Source organism: Cavenderia fasciculata, assembly GCF_000203815.1.
Source record: "Cavenderia fasciculata unplaced genomic scaffold Scf_Dfasci-G-b-205a01.r1-3, whole genome shotgun sequence".
Taxonomy (NCBI): Eukaryota; Evosea; class Eumycetozoa; order Acytosteliales; family Cavenderiaceae; genus Cavenderia; species Cavenderia fasciculata.
In genome coordinates this window covers 2183890-2202561 of record NW_004457737.1, presented here as the reverse complement: position 1 = coordinate 2202561, position 18672 = coordinate 2183890, and the positions used below count along the sequence as shown (strand labels likewise).

General features: G+C 32.0%; 9 protein-coding genes across 9 annotated transcripts; 4 read left to right on the top strand and 5 right to left on the bottom strand.

Moving 5' to 3' along the window:
• Positions 1–527: 527 nt before the first annotated feature.
• On the top strand, positions 528–6043 carry DFA_03569 (SNF2-related domain-containing protein; the record flags this gene model as incomplete). The annotated part of the gene is made up of 2 exons (XM_004363114.1): positions 528–1245; positions 1317–6043. 2 exons carry the CDS (start codon positions 528–530, stop codon positions 6041–6043), a joined length of 5445 nt encoding a protein of 1814 aa, XP_004363171.1.
• A 160-nt stretch (positions 6044–6203) lies between these two features.
• On the bottom strand, positions 6204–6800 carry DFA_03568 (uncharacterized protein; the record flags this gene model as incomplete). The annotated part of the gene is made up of 2 exons (XM_004363113.1): positions 6204–6407; positions 6678–6800. 2 exons carry the CDS (start codon positions 6798–6800, stop codon positions 6204–6206), a joined length of 327 nt encoding a protein of 108 aa, XP_004363170.1.
• A 639-nt stretch (positions 6801–7439) lies between these two features.
• Positions 7440–8928, bottom strand: DFA_03567 (uncharacterized protein; the record flags this gene model as incomplete). The annotated part of the gene is made up of 3 exons (XM_004363112.1): positions 7440–8328; positions 8409–8731; positions 8815–8928. 3 exons carry the CDS (start codon positions 8926–8928, stop codon positions 7440–7442), a joined length of 1326 nt encoding a protein of 441 aa, XP_004363169.1.
• Positions 8929–9659: 731 nt separating this feature from the next.
• DFA_03566 (uncharacterized protein) lies at positions 9660–10209 on the top strand (the record flags this gene model as incomplete). Its single annotated transcript, XM_004363111.1, has 2 exons — positions 9660–9911; positions 9991–10209. 2 exons carry the CDS (start codon positions 9660–9662, stop codon positions 10207–10209), a joined length of 471 nt encoding a protein of 156 aa, XP_004363168.1.
• Positions 10210–10749: 540 nt separating this feature from the next.
• sfxn (sideroflexin) lies at positions 10750–12317 on the top strand (the record flags this gene model as incomplete). Its single annotated transcript, XM_004363110.1, has 5 exons — positions 10750–10864; positions 11031–11100; positions 11231–11681; positions 11778–11848; positions 11954–12317. 5 exons carry the CDS (start codon positions 10750–10752, stop codon positions 12315–12317), a joined length of 1071 nt encoding a protein of 356 aa, XP_004363167.1.
• A 248-nt stretch (positions 12318–12565) lies between these two features.
• Positions 12566–15309, top strand: rad4 (DNA repair protein Rad4 family protein; the record flags this gene model as incomplete). The annotated part of the gene is made up of 6 exons (XM_004363109.1): positions 12566–12710; positions 12784–13003; positions 13068–13504; positions 13619–14005; positions 14055–14523; positions 14598–15309. 6 exons carry the CDS (start codon positions 12566–12568, stop codon positions 15307–15309), a joined length of 2370 nt encoding a protein of 789 aa, XP_004363166.1.
• Positions 15310–15427: 118 nt separating this feature from the next.
• coq7 (ubiquinone biosynthesis protein) lies at positions 15428–16223 on the bottom strand (the record flags this gene model as incomplete). The annotated part of the gene is made up of 3 exons (XM_004363108.1): positions 15428–15446; positions 15480–15622; positions 15681–16223. 3 exons carry the CDS (start codon positions 16221–16223, stop codon positions 15428–15430), a joined length of 705 nt encoding a protein of 234 aa, XP_004363165.1.
• A 213-nt stretch (positions 16224–16436) lies between these two features.
• Positions 16437–16836, bottom strand: DFA_03562 (uncharacterized protein; the record flags this gene model as incomplete). Its single annotated transcript, XM_004363107.1, has 2 exons — positions 16437–16600; positions 16716–16836. 2 exons carry the CDS (start codon positions 16834–16836, stop codon positions 16437–16439), a joined length of 285 nt encoding a protein of 94 aa, XP_004363164.1.
• Positions 16837–17860: 1024 nt separating this feature from the next.
• Positions 17861–18646, bottom strand: DFA_03561 (uncharacterized protein; the record flags this gene model as incomplete). Its single annotated transcript, XM_004363106.1, has 1 exon — positions 17861–18646. The coding sequence occupies one exon, from the start codon at positions 18644–18646 to the stop codon at positions 17861–17863; it is 786 nt and encodes a 261-aa protein (XP_004363163.1).
• Positions 18647–18672: the final 26 nt, after the last annotated feature.

The window sequence follows — 18672 nt, the reverse complement described above, 5'->3', positions numbered from 1 at the left end:
TGACTTTTTTCCCATCCAGTAGCAATAATAATAATAATAACAGATAATAACAACATCATTGTAGTAGTAGTAATAAGAACCAAGAAAAAAAAAAAGAAGAAAGTTGTTGACCAGATTTGTTTGGCAATTATTGATACAAGTAGAGATTTGATATTTATTTCGAAATATCTTTATTAGATTATATCACTATCAGTATAATTAAAAGAGTTTGATATCAAATCAAATCGTATCTTTAAACATTGTAAGAACCGTCAACCAACAATCTATCACCATTGTATAATAATCAACAAAATACCATAATAAACCAACCCTCCCCCTATATTATTATTATTAATTACCAATGGGTAATGATAAATTAAATCAATATTGACATTGGTCAATCCCATCAACTATTCTATTTCCTTTATTATTTATTTATATTAATATTTTAATTTATTTCTTTTCCGCAGCACAAAAAAGTAAAAAACAAATATTTAATTTAATTTGTTCACACACGACTCGATTTGCGTGAATCTATATCTCTTTCAATGGAAGCAGACATAGAATATAATAATAATCAACAAGAGAAAGAGAAAGAACTAAAAGAAAATAGTAATGTAGAGACACAACAACAGAGTAATGGTGATCATACAAACAATGATACTACACCCTCATCATCGAGTGATCGTAGAAAGAGAAAATCAGCTCCTCCTAAAAAGTTGACCATCACCAAACAAGCTCAACAAAGTTGGACTAGTCAAAAGAAAGTCAAGCCTACTCTTGATAATCAAGATGATGAAGAAGAGGTGTTGCAAGGAAATGATGTACAACCACAACAACAAGTGGGGATGGTAGAGGATGAAGAAGAAGAGGAAGAGGTTACACTTTTAAAAAGACATCAATCGAGTAGTAGAGATATTGAAGATGTTGTTGAACAACAACGACAAGTTACAACATCATCAACATCAACATCTACAACAAATAATGATATTGAAATTATTGATTTGGAAGATGAAAGTAGTAATACTACTACTCCTCCTACTACAAAGAAGAAACAACAAACAACTACTACTAGTAAAACAAAGTTAAAGAGATCATCAACATCACCATTCAATTTAAATGATAAAACAGCTAAATGGAAATTAACAAGTAGAAAGTTATTGACTGGCTATATTGTCAAACCAAATGAACCATTGACCAAACCAGATAGTTCAATTTTAATTGGTGATATCACTATTTACTCTCATGATCCTATTCCAAATAATTGTATGTTGTTTTATTTTGATTATAACTATAATGATATCATTATTAACTAAATTTATTTTATTGTACTATAGTTAATTATAATCAAAATCTATATCTTTATATTAATCCTGAGCAAACACAGGAAAGAAGTACTATGGGATTTATTGTAAATCAATATAATAACAATAGACTCTTTGAAAATGTTATCATTCAATGCAAAGATCAAGTGATTAATGATATATTATACCTTTATAATAATCATTTTATACAATGTTTATTTACCTATAACAATCAAAATCAAAATAATAATAATAATAATAATAATAATAATAATAATAATAATAATAATAATCAACATTTAAATATGTCAATTCAAGTATATTTAATTGAAAAGTCATTTGAAGAGATTGAAGATCCATGTCAAGTTGGTAATCAAAAGAAACAAAACAAGGCATTTAAAAGTATTGTCAATTATTTCCTAAGAAATGAATCGGTAGTAGATCAATCACAAACTCAATCTTTGGATGGTCATGATGATCCAATTGATATTGATAATATGTCTACTCCATCCACTTCTTCATTATCTGCAACTCCTTCATTACAATCATCCTCCAATTTAAATTTGGAAACTTCAACAACCTCTACCACTTCAACTTCTACAACCAGTACTACTACTACTACTCAACCATCATCCATTATGTCATCAATGGATATTGACCAATTTGAAGTAGTGGAAGATGAATTACAAGATGAAGAAATGATGATGATATTAAATGATGATTTAACAAAAGAGTTGAATCAAGTGGAAGAATTTAATCCAAAACATATTTATGATCAAATTGTTCCAACTGACGATCTACAAGAGTATAGTCAACAAGAGTTGAGTGGTAAAGGAATGTTATCAACATTAAAGAAATATCAATTAAAAACTGTTTCTTGGATGCTCAATAGAGAATTATCACCAGATATTGATATCTCATCATCTGCACCAACAACAACAAAAGATCAATCGATTCATCCATTTTGGAGAAGAATATCAATTCAAACTGATGACAACCAATCATCATCAGTTGTATTTTATTTTAACGAATATACTGGAAGACTGTCACGATCACCTGTTCTTTTAACATCTAAAGTACCTATTCGTGGAGGTATCTTGGCTGATGAACCAGGTATTGGTAAAACAGTAGAGTTTTTGGGATTATTATTGGCCAATCAAAACAATCAAAAGGATTTACCAAAACAAATTGATGATAAAGAGGAAATGAAATTAGAGTCAGACTCTGAAGAGGAACCAGAAAAACCAGCTGCCATTATGGAATATATATCACAAAATGGTGATATTATAGCATGTATTTGTCAAAGAAATGAAGCAGATCATGGGTTTGGTCTGTGGGTACAATGCGATAGTTGTGAAAGATGGCAAAATGTTTCATGTGTTGGTACAAGATACAAATCAAGTAAAGACCTTTACTTTTGCAACTATTGTAGTGACACTAAACGAAAATTATATCAAGCTTATCTTGATAGAAGAAATCAAAAACAAAATAATCAAAATAATCAAAATAATAATAATAATAGATATTGGTCAAGAAACACAATGATAGAATGCAAGACAACATTGATTGTGGCACCATCACCCATTTTTGCACAATGGAAAGAAGAGATTGAAAAACATACCAAAGGATTAAAAGTGTACGAGTATTCTGGTATTTACAAGGATAATGTTGGACCATGGGACTTGGCATCGTATGATATTGTGTTGACGACGTATGATGTGCTGAGTGGTGAGTCACATTGTATTGATCCACCTAGCACACATACAAAGTTACGATTCTCAAAGTTGGAAGCACCCAAAAGCCCATTGTTGTCGGTACGCTGGTGGAGGGTGTGTCTTGACGAAGTGCAAATGGTCGAGTCGACATCATCGAAATCGTTGTTGATGGCCACTGCTCTGTCTCGTGTACATAGCTGGGGATTGTCTGGCACAATCATCCAACGTGGACTAGACGATCTCTTTGCACTGGTTCAGTTTCTTCATTTCGAGCCATTTGATTCGAAATTTTGGTGGAAACATTTTATTGCCAATAATTACAACAATAATGGTGGAAACAATAATAAGGAGTACTTTCCACGTCTTGCCAAATCGATCATGCTGCGAAATACAAAGGAACGAGTGGCTGACGAACTGGGACTGCCACCTCAACATGACAAGGATACCAAACTATTAAACTTTTCAGTGGTCGAGCGAGTATACTATAAAAAGATGGCAGAAGAGTGCAGCCAGCAGGCACGTCTACTCTTTAACAAATATACACGTGGTCAGACAACTGCGAGCAGTTCAGAGATTACAAAGATCTTGCACCCCCTTTTGATATTGAGAAAGATATCTCAACATCCACAAGTTGGTAACAAGGAGTTTGGTAATGCCCGAAACCTACAAAAGAATACAATGACAATGGATGAATTACTCGACCGTCTCATTGAAAATGCGTCAGTCGAGTGTAAAAACGCACAGCGTGACTTGGTGTATTGCATCAACTGCTTGGCTGCGACGCACATCATTCGCAACCAATTTGACGATGCTGCGACGCTCTATAGAGAGTCGCTGAACCTTCTCGAGAGCAACCAGCACTTGTACAAGATCGATTGGTTCTATCAACTGCACTCACTGTATCAACTGGGGTACCTCGTGTCACTCAAAAAACTGACGATACATACGACCCGTGACGACGACTATGCAGCCGAAGCAGAGGAGATTAAACGTACACAACAGGTCAGACGTGTGGCAGAGGTAACCAAAGACCTGGACGTCTACCAGGAATCACATACCAAGGTGGAAACAATGCTCGACGATTATGATAAACGTTCGAAAAAACGAGAGTGGTGGTCGGAAGCACTCGAAGCACTCTCTAGCACTTCTGATGAAAAGTCAAAGTTGATGCAAAAGATTACATCTGAATTGACACAACCACAGGTGTTTAAAAACGCCAAACACATAGTATTCAACCGATACAGAGATCTCAATGGATTGACGTTTATCTTGTCAACCTATATCCAAGATTTATTCCAAGATCGTCTTAAAATGATAAAGAATATGCAGTCGATTGCAAAGACAGAGTTTACCAATGAACAAGTACTCAAATCCATTCATTGTGGGTACTGTCGAACCATTCGAACGAAAAAGGGTGGTGGACAATGCAGCCATTGTACAGTCAGAGGCTACATGATTGCCTATCAAGAAAGAATGTATTCATCTAAAAATATGGGTGGTGGCGATGGTATTGGTGGCGGCGACGATGACGAGACACAAGATCGTGAACGACAAGCTGCAACAAAAAGATCAAGAAACAGAACTAGTTTGGCAGAAGATATGGATAGACTGAGAAAACAACAAGGTCGTCAAGATGATGATTCATTTGATTTAACCTTTCTTACGGTCGATGAAAAAACAACTAGTATAGTAGATTCAGAGGTTGAAATTACTCTTAAATTATTGGCTCGTTTAGTTAAATCTGTTGATTCTGATTTATCTGATGAAGGAACGGAACATATTAAATTATTTGATGCAATGAAAAAGGAAATTAGAAGTGCAAGAGATTTATATTCATCATCCAAAGATTTATTAAATTCTTATGATGAGGTGAATAGTGCTCAAAATAGATTTAGATTAAGACATCATGGTGAAATATTGGATGAATATGAAGAAAGTTTTACGATTAGACCAATTGAATTGGATTCATTTATCGAGCGTTTGGTCAATCAAAAAAAGAATACCCATGATAACTTTAAAAACTTGTACAGTCAATTAAATTATCTACGCAATCTAAAGAAATCAAAATCAAAGGTTGATTCTGAAAAGAAAAAAAAGAATCAAGAATTATTAAAATCAAATGAAATGATTGATAAGGATTCTATTATTACTAGTACTAGTACTAGTACTACAACTACTTCAACAACAACTACAACTGCTACTACAGAGGAGGAAGAAGAAGAAGAACCAGAGATTTGTGCAGTATGTCAAGAGAAACTTGGACATGCTGGATCTGAAGTGGTATTGATGTTTTGTGGACACTCTTTTTGTTATGAATGCGTCATGTTTATGATTGAAAGAGTACCAAATGCTAAAACAATTCAATGCCCAATTTGTAGAACTAGAGTCAATATTGAAGAATTATCTTATATTAGTAATGGAACAACAACAACAAACAAAGATGAAAATAATAATAATAATAATAATGATAATGGTCAAGAGAATCAACAAGAAGAAGAAGAGATAACAAATATTATAGTAAAAGGATCATATGGTACAAAGATTGAATCTGTTGTATTGACATTACTTTGTATTTTTGATAAAGATCCATTACAAAAAGTAATTCTTTTTTCACAATGGTCAGAGGTATTGGAAATTGTATCTAGGGCATTGGCAGAGAATGGAATTGTGTTTGAAAGAGGTGATAAGGGTGGACAACAATTCCAAGCATCTGTGGCATTGTTTAGAAAAGATCCAACCATTCAAGTACTACTTTTACCAACTAAAAGAGGTGCCAATGGTCTAAATATTATCGAAGCCACTCATGTATTCATTGTCGAACCATTATTGAATCCTGCTGTCGAAGCACAAGCCATCAACCGTATCCATCGATTTGGTCAACAAAAGGAATGTTATATTCATCGTTTTATCATCAAGAATACAATTGAAGAGAAAATTGTACAGCTACGTGAAAAGAATAATAACCAATCTGATAATTGGAAAATGGCTAAAGAAAGAGATTGTGATTTATGTAGTTCAAATGATTTGAAATGGTTAATTGAATAAAATCAAAATTAAAATTAAAATTAAATAAATAAATTAAATTAAATAAATCAAATGTACATTTAAAAAATAACAAATCATAAAATTATTTACAAGATGATCATTTATTGTTTTTGAAAAGGGAGGGATAATAGTTGGAGGGAATTATCTATTATTAAATCGATTAATAATGATGTGAATGAATGATGTTTGGGACTTTTTGTTCACCACTGTGACCAGGGGTGTGTGCGGGGGCAACTTGGAAAATTCTAAAAGAAAACTTTTTTAATATCGCGAAAGGATGGGGTAGGTCATGACATGCCCAGCGCTGAATGGAATGACCTAAAAAGAAAGGAACCGTCCGTCCGCCCCATGAATCGGGATTACACTTGAAGTAAAATGGAAGAAGTACTTTGGACTATTTTTTGTTGTTTTTTTTGTTTTGAAAGAGTCTTGATTTGTTTGTTTCTCAATTTGTTTCTTTGGAATTGAAACTTATTTATCAAATAACCATTTAAGAAGTATAATATTTTCCTCTTCCAAACATATTTCTTCTTCTATACTCCTGTTGATGGAGAGAAAAAAAAAATAAAAAATAAAATAAAAGTCAGTCAAATGGGCTCCAATACCAGGTATTATGGATTTGTTTGTATTTTACCTTTACAGCTACCGGTGAGGGATTTGATGCTATTCCAGCTTCATCAGCTTCATATACTACTGGCTTTAATCTAATCTTTAAAGGATTAGTTGTTAAATTGATAAACTTTAATGCATTCTTCATTTTTCTCCTCTGAAATCTATTTATATAATTATAATTATTATTTCTCTTTGTACTTTATAAATGAAATGAAATAAATAGTGAATGATGATGGGGATGGATAGATGAATATATATTAATTATATTATAATATAATCTTGTTTGTTGTCCTTGCTGTCAAAATATTTTGTTGTTGTTGGCTAAATTGGTGGTGTGTGATGACTCCTCTCTCTTATTCTTTGATGTGTGTGGGTGTAGCTGCTATGCAATGATTGTATAGGGAGAAGAGAATAAAATTCAAGGAGTAGAGTGAGGTGGGTGGTAAAAGAAAAAAGTGAATACCAATAATAATGATATTTTGATTTAAAAGAGGAGGGAGTTTCAAAAAAAACTGTAGCAGTAAGCGAAATCTAAAAAAAAAAAACAAAAAAATAATAATAATTTAAATTAAAAGATTTTGTTTTTTTTTATCCGACAAACACCTTTTCAAAAAACAAAATCTTTTCTTCCTACTTTTTTTTTTTTTTAGATTCCCAACTCTGTATTTTTTTTTTTATGTTCATTCATCTTGATTACGTGTAAAAATTAATATTATATAAATATTTATATTAATATCACCCACACATTCAATGTTGGGGATTTATTATTATTATTTATTATTTATTAATTTTGTAAAAGGGAAGCAAATCTTTTACAAGCCTCTTCCATTTGTTCGTCGGTTGCAATTGAAAAGGAGGCACGAACATAGGGAGACACTAGGTTGACTTCGGGGTTTGGGTCAAAGGCAATGCCTGGCACGAGGACAACCTTTTTCTCGATGGCTTTGGATGTGATCATTTGGTAGGTGTCGTCGGTATTGAGCACACGGAACCATACAAACATACCGGCTGACGGCGACACGTATTCGACGAGCCCCTTGAGATGCGTCTCTACATGGCCTAAAAAGACGGCACGTCGCTCTCTGTAGAATGCTTGCACCTTGACAATATGTTGGTGGAATCCGTCGATTCCCCATTTTTGCAAGAGTGACAAAGCGATTGTCTGAGATACACCGCTAGCATGCAATGTACTAGCTTGTTGTGCGTTTTGCATGACCTCTAGCAACTTGAATGGACCCGTGACAAACCCAATACGCAAACCACTCGACAATATCTTGCTTAGCGAGTCGAAACGGATGACACGCTGGTCCGTATCCATCGACAAGAAAGATACGCCCAAGATGGGTTGACCTGGCTCGACTACCAATCCCTCAGCCTTGTCCTCTTCGGACATTTCAAATTGAAGATAAAAGTATGGATCGTCTTCCAAAATCAACAAATCATACTTTGAGCAAAGTTTGTAAATCGTTCTCTTTCGTTCGACTGTCATACTGCAACCTGATGGGTTCTGACCGGTTGGAATGGTATAAATCAACTTTGGGAATCGTTTTCCTGGATACAAAGTATCCCAATTTTCAAGTACATTTTCCAACAGCGATGGTATCATTCCATTTTTATCAACTTGAATACCTGCCATATTTAATCCCATTGGTCCTAAAATTGATAGTGTACCTCTAAACATAAAAAAAAAAAATCAATGAATAATTAATATTTAAAACATCTTGTTTGTTTTTTTTAAGGTTTGACGACATACGAATAAGTTGGTGATTCAATAATGATGGAATCACCTTGATCCAATAAACTACTGAAAACCAAAGCAAGACCTTCTTGACTACCAGAAGTCACGCCTACATTCCATGGTCTCTCTTTGTTGTCGGCAGCTGGCAGTTTGTGGTTGCGTATTTGAAGGTTTTTAAGCCAGGCTGTGAATTTTGGAAGACCATAAGTCTGTGTGTATTGAAGTGCATTTGATAGATCATCACCTTGAATCTCCAATGGTTCACCATCCTTTAATTCAACCGTGATTTTCTTGAATGGAAATGCATTTGGATTTGGTAGTCCTCCTCCTAATGATATCTAAAAAGAAACCAGAAACAGAAACATCGCAATGTCAATAAACAAAATGATCACAATCAATTGTGTGTGTGTGTGATACATACAATTGAAGGATCAACAGTATATTTAAAGAGTTCTCTAATGGGTGATGGTTTTCTCAACTTTGCATAACTTCCATAGAATTTACTATAATCTTTGATTGAATTATTTGCCTCCATAATGATTGTAATAATATATTATTTATTTATATATGAGTTGTATATTGTACAATGTGTTATCTTTGTATTTATATATATGTAGTAGTACTAGTGAGTTTGAGTTAGGTTAAGTTTGTTGTTTGAATAATAAATAATGAATAATAAAAGATGATGCAGTTCAATAAAAAGATATACAAAACGTGTGTATGTGTATGTGGATGGGACTGTTGTTATAAAATAAATTAAACAGAACAAATTTGGGGTTGACGAAAGAGACACTAAAAAAATCAGCTGATATTCGGTTACATGCATGGGTTGGGGAAAGCAATGCACCCTTGCAAAAGAGAAGCTTTTAATTTTATTCTTTTTTTAAAAGTTGGTAGATTTTTATTGTCTTCGAATGGTTCAATTTTAAAAAGAGATACAGCCAAGTCAGCCCCTACAAATATTAAATATTCCAATAGTAGTAGTGGTTGCTTCAAGCAAGAACTGAATTGCAATTACTTTGTCAAAAGAAAAAAAAAGTGGTGACTGTTGTTAAAACAACATATTTATTGGTTGGTTAGAGTTGAAGGGGGTAGTGAGTGACGACGATAAATTAGGAAATTGAATTTTGAAAATGGTACTAGATCTACAATTGAAATTGAAGAACTGTGTTTTATTGGATTCAATGACTGTTAAATAATATCATTTCGGAGTTTTGGTAATAAATATATAACAAACTAAATAACAACAACAATAGCAAGGGAAGAATGGATAAATTAGCCAAACAAGATATATTAACCTATACTGGAGAAGCTTGTTTTGACAAGGGTTTGTGGTTGTATGAAGATGGTCAATGCCAATTATCAATGGTTGGAAAGAATCAAGCTAGTGGGTCAGTGTGTAATGGTCCAGATGACTACACACTCGTTAAAATAGAGTTTGATCCAAACGTCAATAACCAAAGATTCAAAGGTCTATGTGAATGTGATCAATTTAGAGAATCTCATCAACCTTGTAAGGTATGTAAAATAAATAAATAAAATAGAAAGTATTAATATTAATTTATAGAATCTTTTCCTATTTATTATTTATTATTAGCATATATCAGCACTTGGACATGCAGTTAGAAATTGGTTTATTTCTAATCCATCTTTGACAAAGAGTCCAAATAGTTCAACAACTCCTTCAGAACCAATTACTCTACAAAATGTTAAAGGTATTTTAAATTCATTTTCAAAGGATGAATTAATTAATACACTTTATAGAATTTATAATGATAATCCTCAATTAATGTCAAAATCATTATTAAATAAATAATTCAATAATTAAATCATTCAAAATAATAATGATTGATTTTTAAATTTGTCATCTATCAAATCTCTTTTAATCTTTTTTAATCTATTGGTTGTATCATGCTGAGTGTTGTTTAAAGTGGTGGGCAGAGGGTGCACCCGACTATCCCATCCGAAAAAAAATTAAATTAAAATATCACCATTGAAATTTCCCTACCTGGTTGTTGTTTGTTATTATTTTTCAAACAATGCTTGCTTGCATTCAATTTCAAAAAATTTCAAACAATTTACCAAACGATCATACATTAGATACATATAATCACATTACCCTTTTTTATTTATTTGTTTTTAGCTTTTAGAATATTTATTTATTATTTTTATTCATTTTTATTCAAGAGAGCATTCAAACTCGAAATTGACTCGTCGTTTGACTTTTTCAACCAATTTTCGTGCACAACGCTGTTCCTCATCGACGACGTGATCTCCATCACTATTCACCGCATCATTCACTCAGTTCTCTGTCTGTTTTCGTTGTCGTTTTATTCGGTATTAGAGTCATTGTACAATGGAACAACCATCCATCAATTTAAACACATCAACAAATAACAGTAACAGCAGTAATAATAATAATACATCAACAGTCTCTAGTAAAATGTCTGATATACCACTATTCGATGGCCGTAAGTAGTCTAAAGAAGAGAAGAGAAGAGGAGAGGAAGAGACAGTTCAATCAATATCTTTAAACGTTGTTACTAACTAAACAACAATTCTTATCTATTATTATCTATCATATGACTATGATGCTATGCTGCTTCTCTCTCTTTCTCTCTCTCTCTCTCTCTCTAGACTCTGGTAGATTCAATAATAATACATTCATGGGTAGATTCCAAAACTTTAGAGATGTAACTGATCCAAGGTAAGGTGAATTACAGATACACAAAACAACAATGATATCATTCTCTTGTTATTATACAACTAGATCTCTCTGAAGAGTTTGTTTCAATTGAAAGTCACATATGACTAACCTCTAATTGCAATCAATCTAGATCAATGTTTGTTTCACAAGTTGATTTACAAAAAGCAAAGGAATTGATGGAAAAGTTTAAAAAGGGATCGATAGATGCAAAGGTTGAATCAGAGTCATTGTGGAAAGCCAAAAAGGTGATTGATGCTACAGTGCATCCAGATACAGGTGAGACCATTCCATTACCATTTAGAATGTGTTCATTCCTACCGATCAATGTTATCATTTGTGCTGGCTTGATTCTACCCAATCCATCGATTGGTACCACCATCTTTTGGCAATGGATCAATCAATCATACAATATCGCATTGAACCATGCCAATAGAAATGCTAGCAATGCAATGTCAAACCAACAAGTAGCTACTGCCTATCTCACAGCCGTCGGTATTTCATGTTCTCTAGCTGTCGGTTTAGGTAAAGCTGTAGATAAATTAAAAATTAATAATCTTTCTATTCATAATGGTATTAGAATGGTAATGTATCAAACAAACAATCAAATCAAATATCAAACTTCCAAACAAACAACCATAATATTAATTAATTCAATTTAATTTAATTCAATTTAATAGTTGGTACCATTTACAGCAGTTACAACAGCCGGTATTGCAAATGTATTGGTTATGAGAAGTAATGAAATGATGTAAGTTGTTGTCTCCTCCCCCCATTTCTTTTTTAAAAAAAGACATTGATTGATTGGATATTAATTAATTATTATTATTATTATTATTATTATTCAAACTTGTAGTACTGGAATTGATATTAAAGATAAAGATGGAAATATTTATGGAAAGAGTGCAGTTGCAGGAAAGGAGGCAGTTTTAAAGGTAGCAGCATCACGTGCAGCCACATCATTCCCAGCACTTTTACTTCCACCAATGGTGATGAGCGTCGTCGAAAAAATTAGTTTTATTAAAAAGTATCCACTCGCTAAAATGCCAATCAATCTTGCTGTGATTGCTGCCATTTTCAACTCTTCTCTTCCAGCTGCTATTGCCATGTTCCCACAAGAGTCAAGTATATCTGCCTCTGACTTGGAACCACAATTCAGAGATTTAAAAGATAAAAATGGAAATATTATAAAGGAATTTATTTACAATAAGGGATTATAAAAAATAAGAATAATAATAATAATAATAAAAAATATAACGGTATAGGGAAATCAAATCAAATATATTTGATTACCAATATTTTACTAACTCTATAGAATATAAAAACAAAAAAAAAAATTAATTAAGCTTTTAGGAAGAGTACTCGATTTCCAAGAAATTGAGAGCCTGTCAAGCATCTGACTCGTACCACATTTTCGACTTTTTCAACAATGAATGAATAATTCGTTTATGTGTTGTGCACACAAAGAATGAACGACAGTCAAGATGATGATATCATCTTTGAAGAAGTGATCATTGAACAAGAACAAGAACAAGATCATAACAACACAACAAATGAAAATGATAAAGATGATGGCGATGATCAATCATACGATGATATAGAATGGGATCAAGGTTTGTATTTTACTCAAAAGAAGAAGAGATTATTATCTTTTTGTTTTTTTTTTACTAATCTTTGTAATTATAGTTGGAGGAGGAGAAGATAACAATAATAATGGTGTTAATGTGAATATAGAATTTGGTCAAGACGGGGAAACACAAGAATTGGATAGCGACAATCCATTTGGAGAGAATATTGGTTTATCTACTACTTCTACTACGACATCTACTACTTCAACTAATCAATCAAGTTTATCACCCAATATATCATCTAATAATATGGACTTGGATGATGGTTTAATGGATATGTATGTTGATAGATTGATTGATTCAAACCTTTTGAATTCATATTTACAACTATTTAATTTATAGTTCAATTGAAATTGATACAACAAAGAAAAAGAGAGCAAGTTCAAATCAAGTTAGATATTCAAAACATCAAAAACTAAAGATTATGAATCTACACAAATCAGTATTATTATGTTTTATTCTAAACTTTAAACATACTCTTACTACACTCGAAGATGATATGATAAAATCATTGGTTTTTTCATCCATTCCACAAGATATCTATCAATTGGTTGATTCATTTCAATCACAACAGCAACAACAAAAAGAGAATGGATCAAGAAAAAAGAAAACAAACACTACTGTCAACTTTAACGAAATGATTAGTGATACAATTCAATGGTTTAGAAAACAATATAAATTAGATCAACAATTGGATAAATTATCAAAAAATGATCCAAATAATAATAATAATAATAATAATAACAAAAAGAAAGAAGTTATAGATGTTGATAATGATAGTAATAATAATAATAGAAATAATCAATCTAGAAATATATTATTTGATTTTTTAATATCGCAATTAAAAAATAGAATATTATCATCATATGGTTATATTCAAATATTTTATATAGTTTGTCAATTAATTGGATTAACATGTAGAATGGTTACTTTTATTAATCCACCACTTGCAACACCTGAAACACCAACCAAACAAAAAAAATTACAATCATCTCTATCACCAACTTTAAAAAGATCAACTTCTGCACCAGAAAAGATTAAAAAAAAACAATCCCCAAAGAAATCTTCTTCCCCAAAGAAACAACAGGAAGAGGAAGAGGAATCAGATTTATCAGAATCAGATATTGAAAGTGATTATACACCACCTTTAAAAGTAACCTCTAGACAAAAAGCAATTCAAAGATCAAAATCAGCTCCAACCATTTCACCAAAAAAGAAATTGATAAAGAAAAGAAAAAGTATTACTGTTGATGATTCTAGTAGTAGTGACAAAAGTGATAGTGAAGAGGAAACTAAAAGAAAAAAAGAAAAAAGTTAAAAAAACAAAAGAAAAAAAGGATGAAAAAAAGAATAATAATAATAATCCTATAACAGTTGAAGTAGAAGAATCAGATTTAAAAATAGTTGGTTATTGGATTGAAATATTGGATATAAATCAAAACAAATGGATATCGGTTGATATAATTAATAATAGAATAGATCAGCCCCAATTGATGGAACCACAGAACTGTCCGTTTGGTTATGTAGTATCTTTTAATAATAATCAATTTAAAGATATTACATCAAAATATACAAACAATGTGGTTGTATCACATATCAAAAGACTACCAAATGCTCAACTATCTTGGTGGACTGATTTATTGGAAAAACAAGAAACCAAAGACAACGATAAAAAGAATAATACCAATATGAATATTCAAGACAATGCAGATAAATTTGATCAACAATTAATTAGAGACAAAGAAATCAAATCTGAAAACTTTCCAACTAGTTTTTCTGCTTTTAAATCTCATCCTTTGTAAATATATTTAGAAAACAAAATATATTTATTTAATTTATTTATTAATTTTATTTTATTTTAATTTTTTATAGATATATATTAGAAAAAGATATACCAAAATATTCAAGTTTAGAACCAAATGCAAAATCAATTGGTAAATTTAAAGATAGTTTTATATATCATCGGTCATCGGTAAAGGTATTACATGTACCAGATAAATGGATTCAAGCAGGTAGAATGATTATGGAAGGTGAACAACCAGTTAAAGTGGTAAAGGGTAAATCTGGATCTTCACCTACTGCCATGTTGTTTGGAGAATGGCAAACCATGGTTTATCAACAACCAATCATTAAAAATGGATTGGTGCCAACAAACTCTTTTGGCAATGTTTATCTATTCAAACCTGAAATGATACCAATTGGTGGCGTTCATCTAAAGATGGGTGGTCTAATGCGTATTGCTCGTAAACTAAATATATCGGTTGGTCCAGCCTTGGTTGGATGGGAGAATTGGGGTAGAAGACCTCACCCAAAGATTGAAGGTGTCGTCGTGGCAAAGGAAAATGCAAAGACATTGACTGAAGCTTGGATACAAGATCAACAAATTCGAAATGAAAAAGAAGAAAAGAAACAAAGAGAAGAAATCATAGCGAGATGGAGAAGATTTACAAAAGGTCTATTGATAGGCACCTATGTCGAAAATACCTATGGTAGTGGTGCAATTGATAATACTAGTACTTCAAAATTATTTGCAGATGATGATGAAAATAATCCTTTTAAAGAAGAAACAACTTCAACTAAATAATTCTCATAATATATCAAAGAAAAAGAAAAAGAAAAAGAAATTAATTGAAGAAGAAGAGGAAGAGGAAGAAGAAGAGGAAGAAGAGGAAGAAGAAGAGGAAGAAGAAGAAGAAATAGATTCAGACGATGATCCATTTGCTTAATAAATAATATATTTTTTTTTAATTTTACACTCTTGTTGATAACCAAATAGCAGCTTTTGTACCAACTTTAACCATCTCTGATAATGGTTTATATAATGGTGCCAATTCTGCATCATGTTCAATACCAATATGCATATGTTCCATTTCATCATCTCTAAATTTCTTTACAACCTAAAATTCAAATGAATTAGAGAAACTATAATAATTATTTATGTTTTTTTCTATTTACCTCTTTTAATTCTTGATCATCAATATTATTATCATGTAATTGTCTTAATTGATCATTGTAATGATCAGAAATGACAGTTTCAACAGCAACAGTGACAGCCATGGCAGCTTCTTTGCCCATCAAGGCAGATACGTAACCCAAACCAAATCCAGCAACATCCCAAATGGGTGAGAGTGCAGTTGGTCTCACACGATGTTGATACAAGAGTTGGTCAAACTTTCTTTGATGTTCTTTTTCTTGATCGGCCATTTCTTTGATCAATGGTCCAACCTTGGTGTCTTCTAATACTGCCAATTGACCATCATAGATTCTTGATGCTCCAAATTCTCCTGCATGATCAACTCTAATGATTCTTTCAATAATCTCTCTATTTCTCTTTTTAATCTCTTCTTTACTTTGTGATGATGTTATTAAACTTTCATTATTATTGTTTGGTGAAGAAGAGGATTCTGTAGAATAGTTGTATCTTGAAGTTGTCATTAAAACATTATTAAATAATGCTCTAGTTGATACACATTTTGTTATTATTTGTTTTGTAATCATCTTGTAAAAGTATAGTGTATTCAAGAGATTTGCTTAAACTAATGTTTCAAATATAAATATATGATTGTGATTGTTCGTTTGACAATAAAATTTAATTTAATTAATTTTAAAAAACACAAGTTCCCTATGATCATTCATTCAAACAACTGTCTGTACGCGTAATCATTATCTTGATTAAAACAGTTTTAGTTTTATTTATTCAATCTTTTGTTTCTAGAGTTGTCTACCATAACGTTCAACAAGCTCTTCAAATAGGTGACAGATGTTTGGTTTGGTGGCTTCTTGGTTCCATGCAAAGCTCTTGGATGGGTTATCAACTTGGGCATTGAATTCATAGACATCGTAGGCTGGGTAGTCTGGTCTGAAATTTTGGCCGTCTTTGATTTTCTGGAATGCTGGGCTATGCAACCCAAATACGATTCTTTGATGTAGGCTATTGTCTATTCTCTTTCCATTGTGACTGATGATGCCGTCATAGACACTCAATCTGACAATCCTTTTGCCGGCCTGCAAATCCTCCAGATCGACGGATATAGACAGAGTTTGGAATATTTTGGGACATTGAACCAATGACCATTGCAAGTACTACAACACATACAAATAGTAATTTCATCTTTTCTTTTCTTTAATTTGGAATTTTAAATATACTACTTATTGAACAAATTATCATCCATTTTATTCTTTACGGTCGAGCTCTGGAATAGAATTACGGCATGTAATACGAATTTCAACATGTATTACGAAATGCAAATCGTTAAAATGCTGTCATTGTGGTGTCTAAAGATTGAAAGCCAAAGTTTTGATTTGTTAACAAAAACTATATGGTTTGGATTTTTTAAATATCAATATTTTACTACTAGATGGTTTTTTTAAATCTAGAATGAATATTTAGAACGATTCCAACAGAGTTGGCAGGATCATACAAATTTCATCATCTCTCTTTGGTTTTGGATTAAAAGTAATTTAAAAAAAGAAAATTAATATTATTTTTTTAGAATTAATCATCATTTCTCACTTGGATTGGTCCGAAATCGATAAATCCTTTACCAAACGATGTAAACAACACGATTAAGACAAAAAACGGCTCCTACGGGCCACGAAAAAATAGCAAAAAGTTTTTGCTCTACTGAGATTCGAACTCAGATGACTGGATTCAAAGTCCAGGATACTAACCCTTATATGATAGAGCATTTTTGGTACATAATTAAAGTTTCGCGATCTTGTCCGGGCAGGAAATTTTTTCAATTTTTTTCACTTTAAAAAAAAATTTTTCAATTTTTTAGAAAAATAAAAGTAATAAATCATAAAGATGATTCTCATTTATATATATATAAGCAAAGTAAATATCAATTTTCAAAAGGAAAATTAATCTTTTTCCAAACACAGATAATGGTTCAAAGTCCAGGATACTAACCTTATGATAGAGCAATTTTGATTCAAATTTTTACCCTAGGGTTCTGTCAATGTTTTAGAATAGAAATAACTATAAAACTATTATTTTTTTTATTTTAATAGGAGTTATTAATATTATTTCAGAACAGTTTCTTGTTTAGTTATTAATTATTATTATTATTTGGTTATTGTGTCATTATGATATTGAAGGTTTCTTTTCTTTTTTTTTGATTTAGTTTGGTTAATTATTCCCACCAGTCATCTCCACCTGGGATTCCACTTGATCCCCTTCCTCCTCTTGGTTTCTTTTGACGACATGACTGACATTTCTTTGGCCAACTTAAATTTTTGGAATCGTAGTGTGACTTTTCTGAATGTGCAATGGTAAATGATGTAGAACAACCTTTGCATACACGTGTAGTTATGTTTGGGCCACTTTGTTGTTGTTGTTGTTGTGGTTGAGGTGGTTGATGTTCAACCAAAGATTGTTGTTGTAGTTGTTGATCAAGTGGTAATATTTTTGATAGACGTGCTACTTGATGTTTAAGTAGCAGAATTTCTTGTTCTTGCTCTTTAACTTGTTTTTGAAGTTGGTCAACTTGTTGTTGAATACCATTGCCACTATTATTGTTATTATTATCCCTATTATCTCGATCTCTATTATTTTTATGATGATTTCTAGAATTGGTTGTTGATGGAGTAGGAGATGGAGTTGGAGTTGTTATTTTGGGAGGTGGATTGATAGTAGTATTATTGTTTGGATTATCACCATTATTAATAATGGTTTTGAGAATGTTGTCAATGGTGTGCATTGCTCCATTATACTCGCTCAAGTAACGAGTGTAATACAATCCACCAACCACTGTGTATAGGGAGGGACTGTTGAAAAAGGCAGAGTTCATCATATAGAATCTTTTGTTGTTTTTGAGTGTTGCAAGTGTCATATCACCGTATACGCAATTGAGATCAGTGCAATCGGTAAACACCATGATGGCATTGTCGATAAGATGTTGTGGGAGGACATCTCTCATACGGTACAACGTGGTTTGAAACTTTC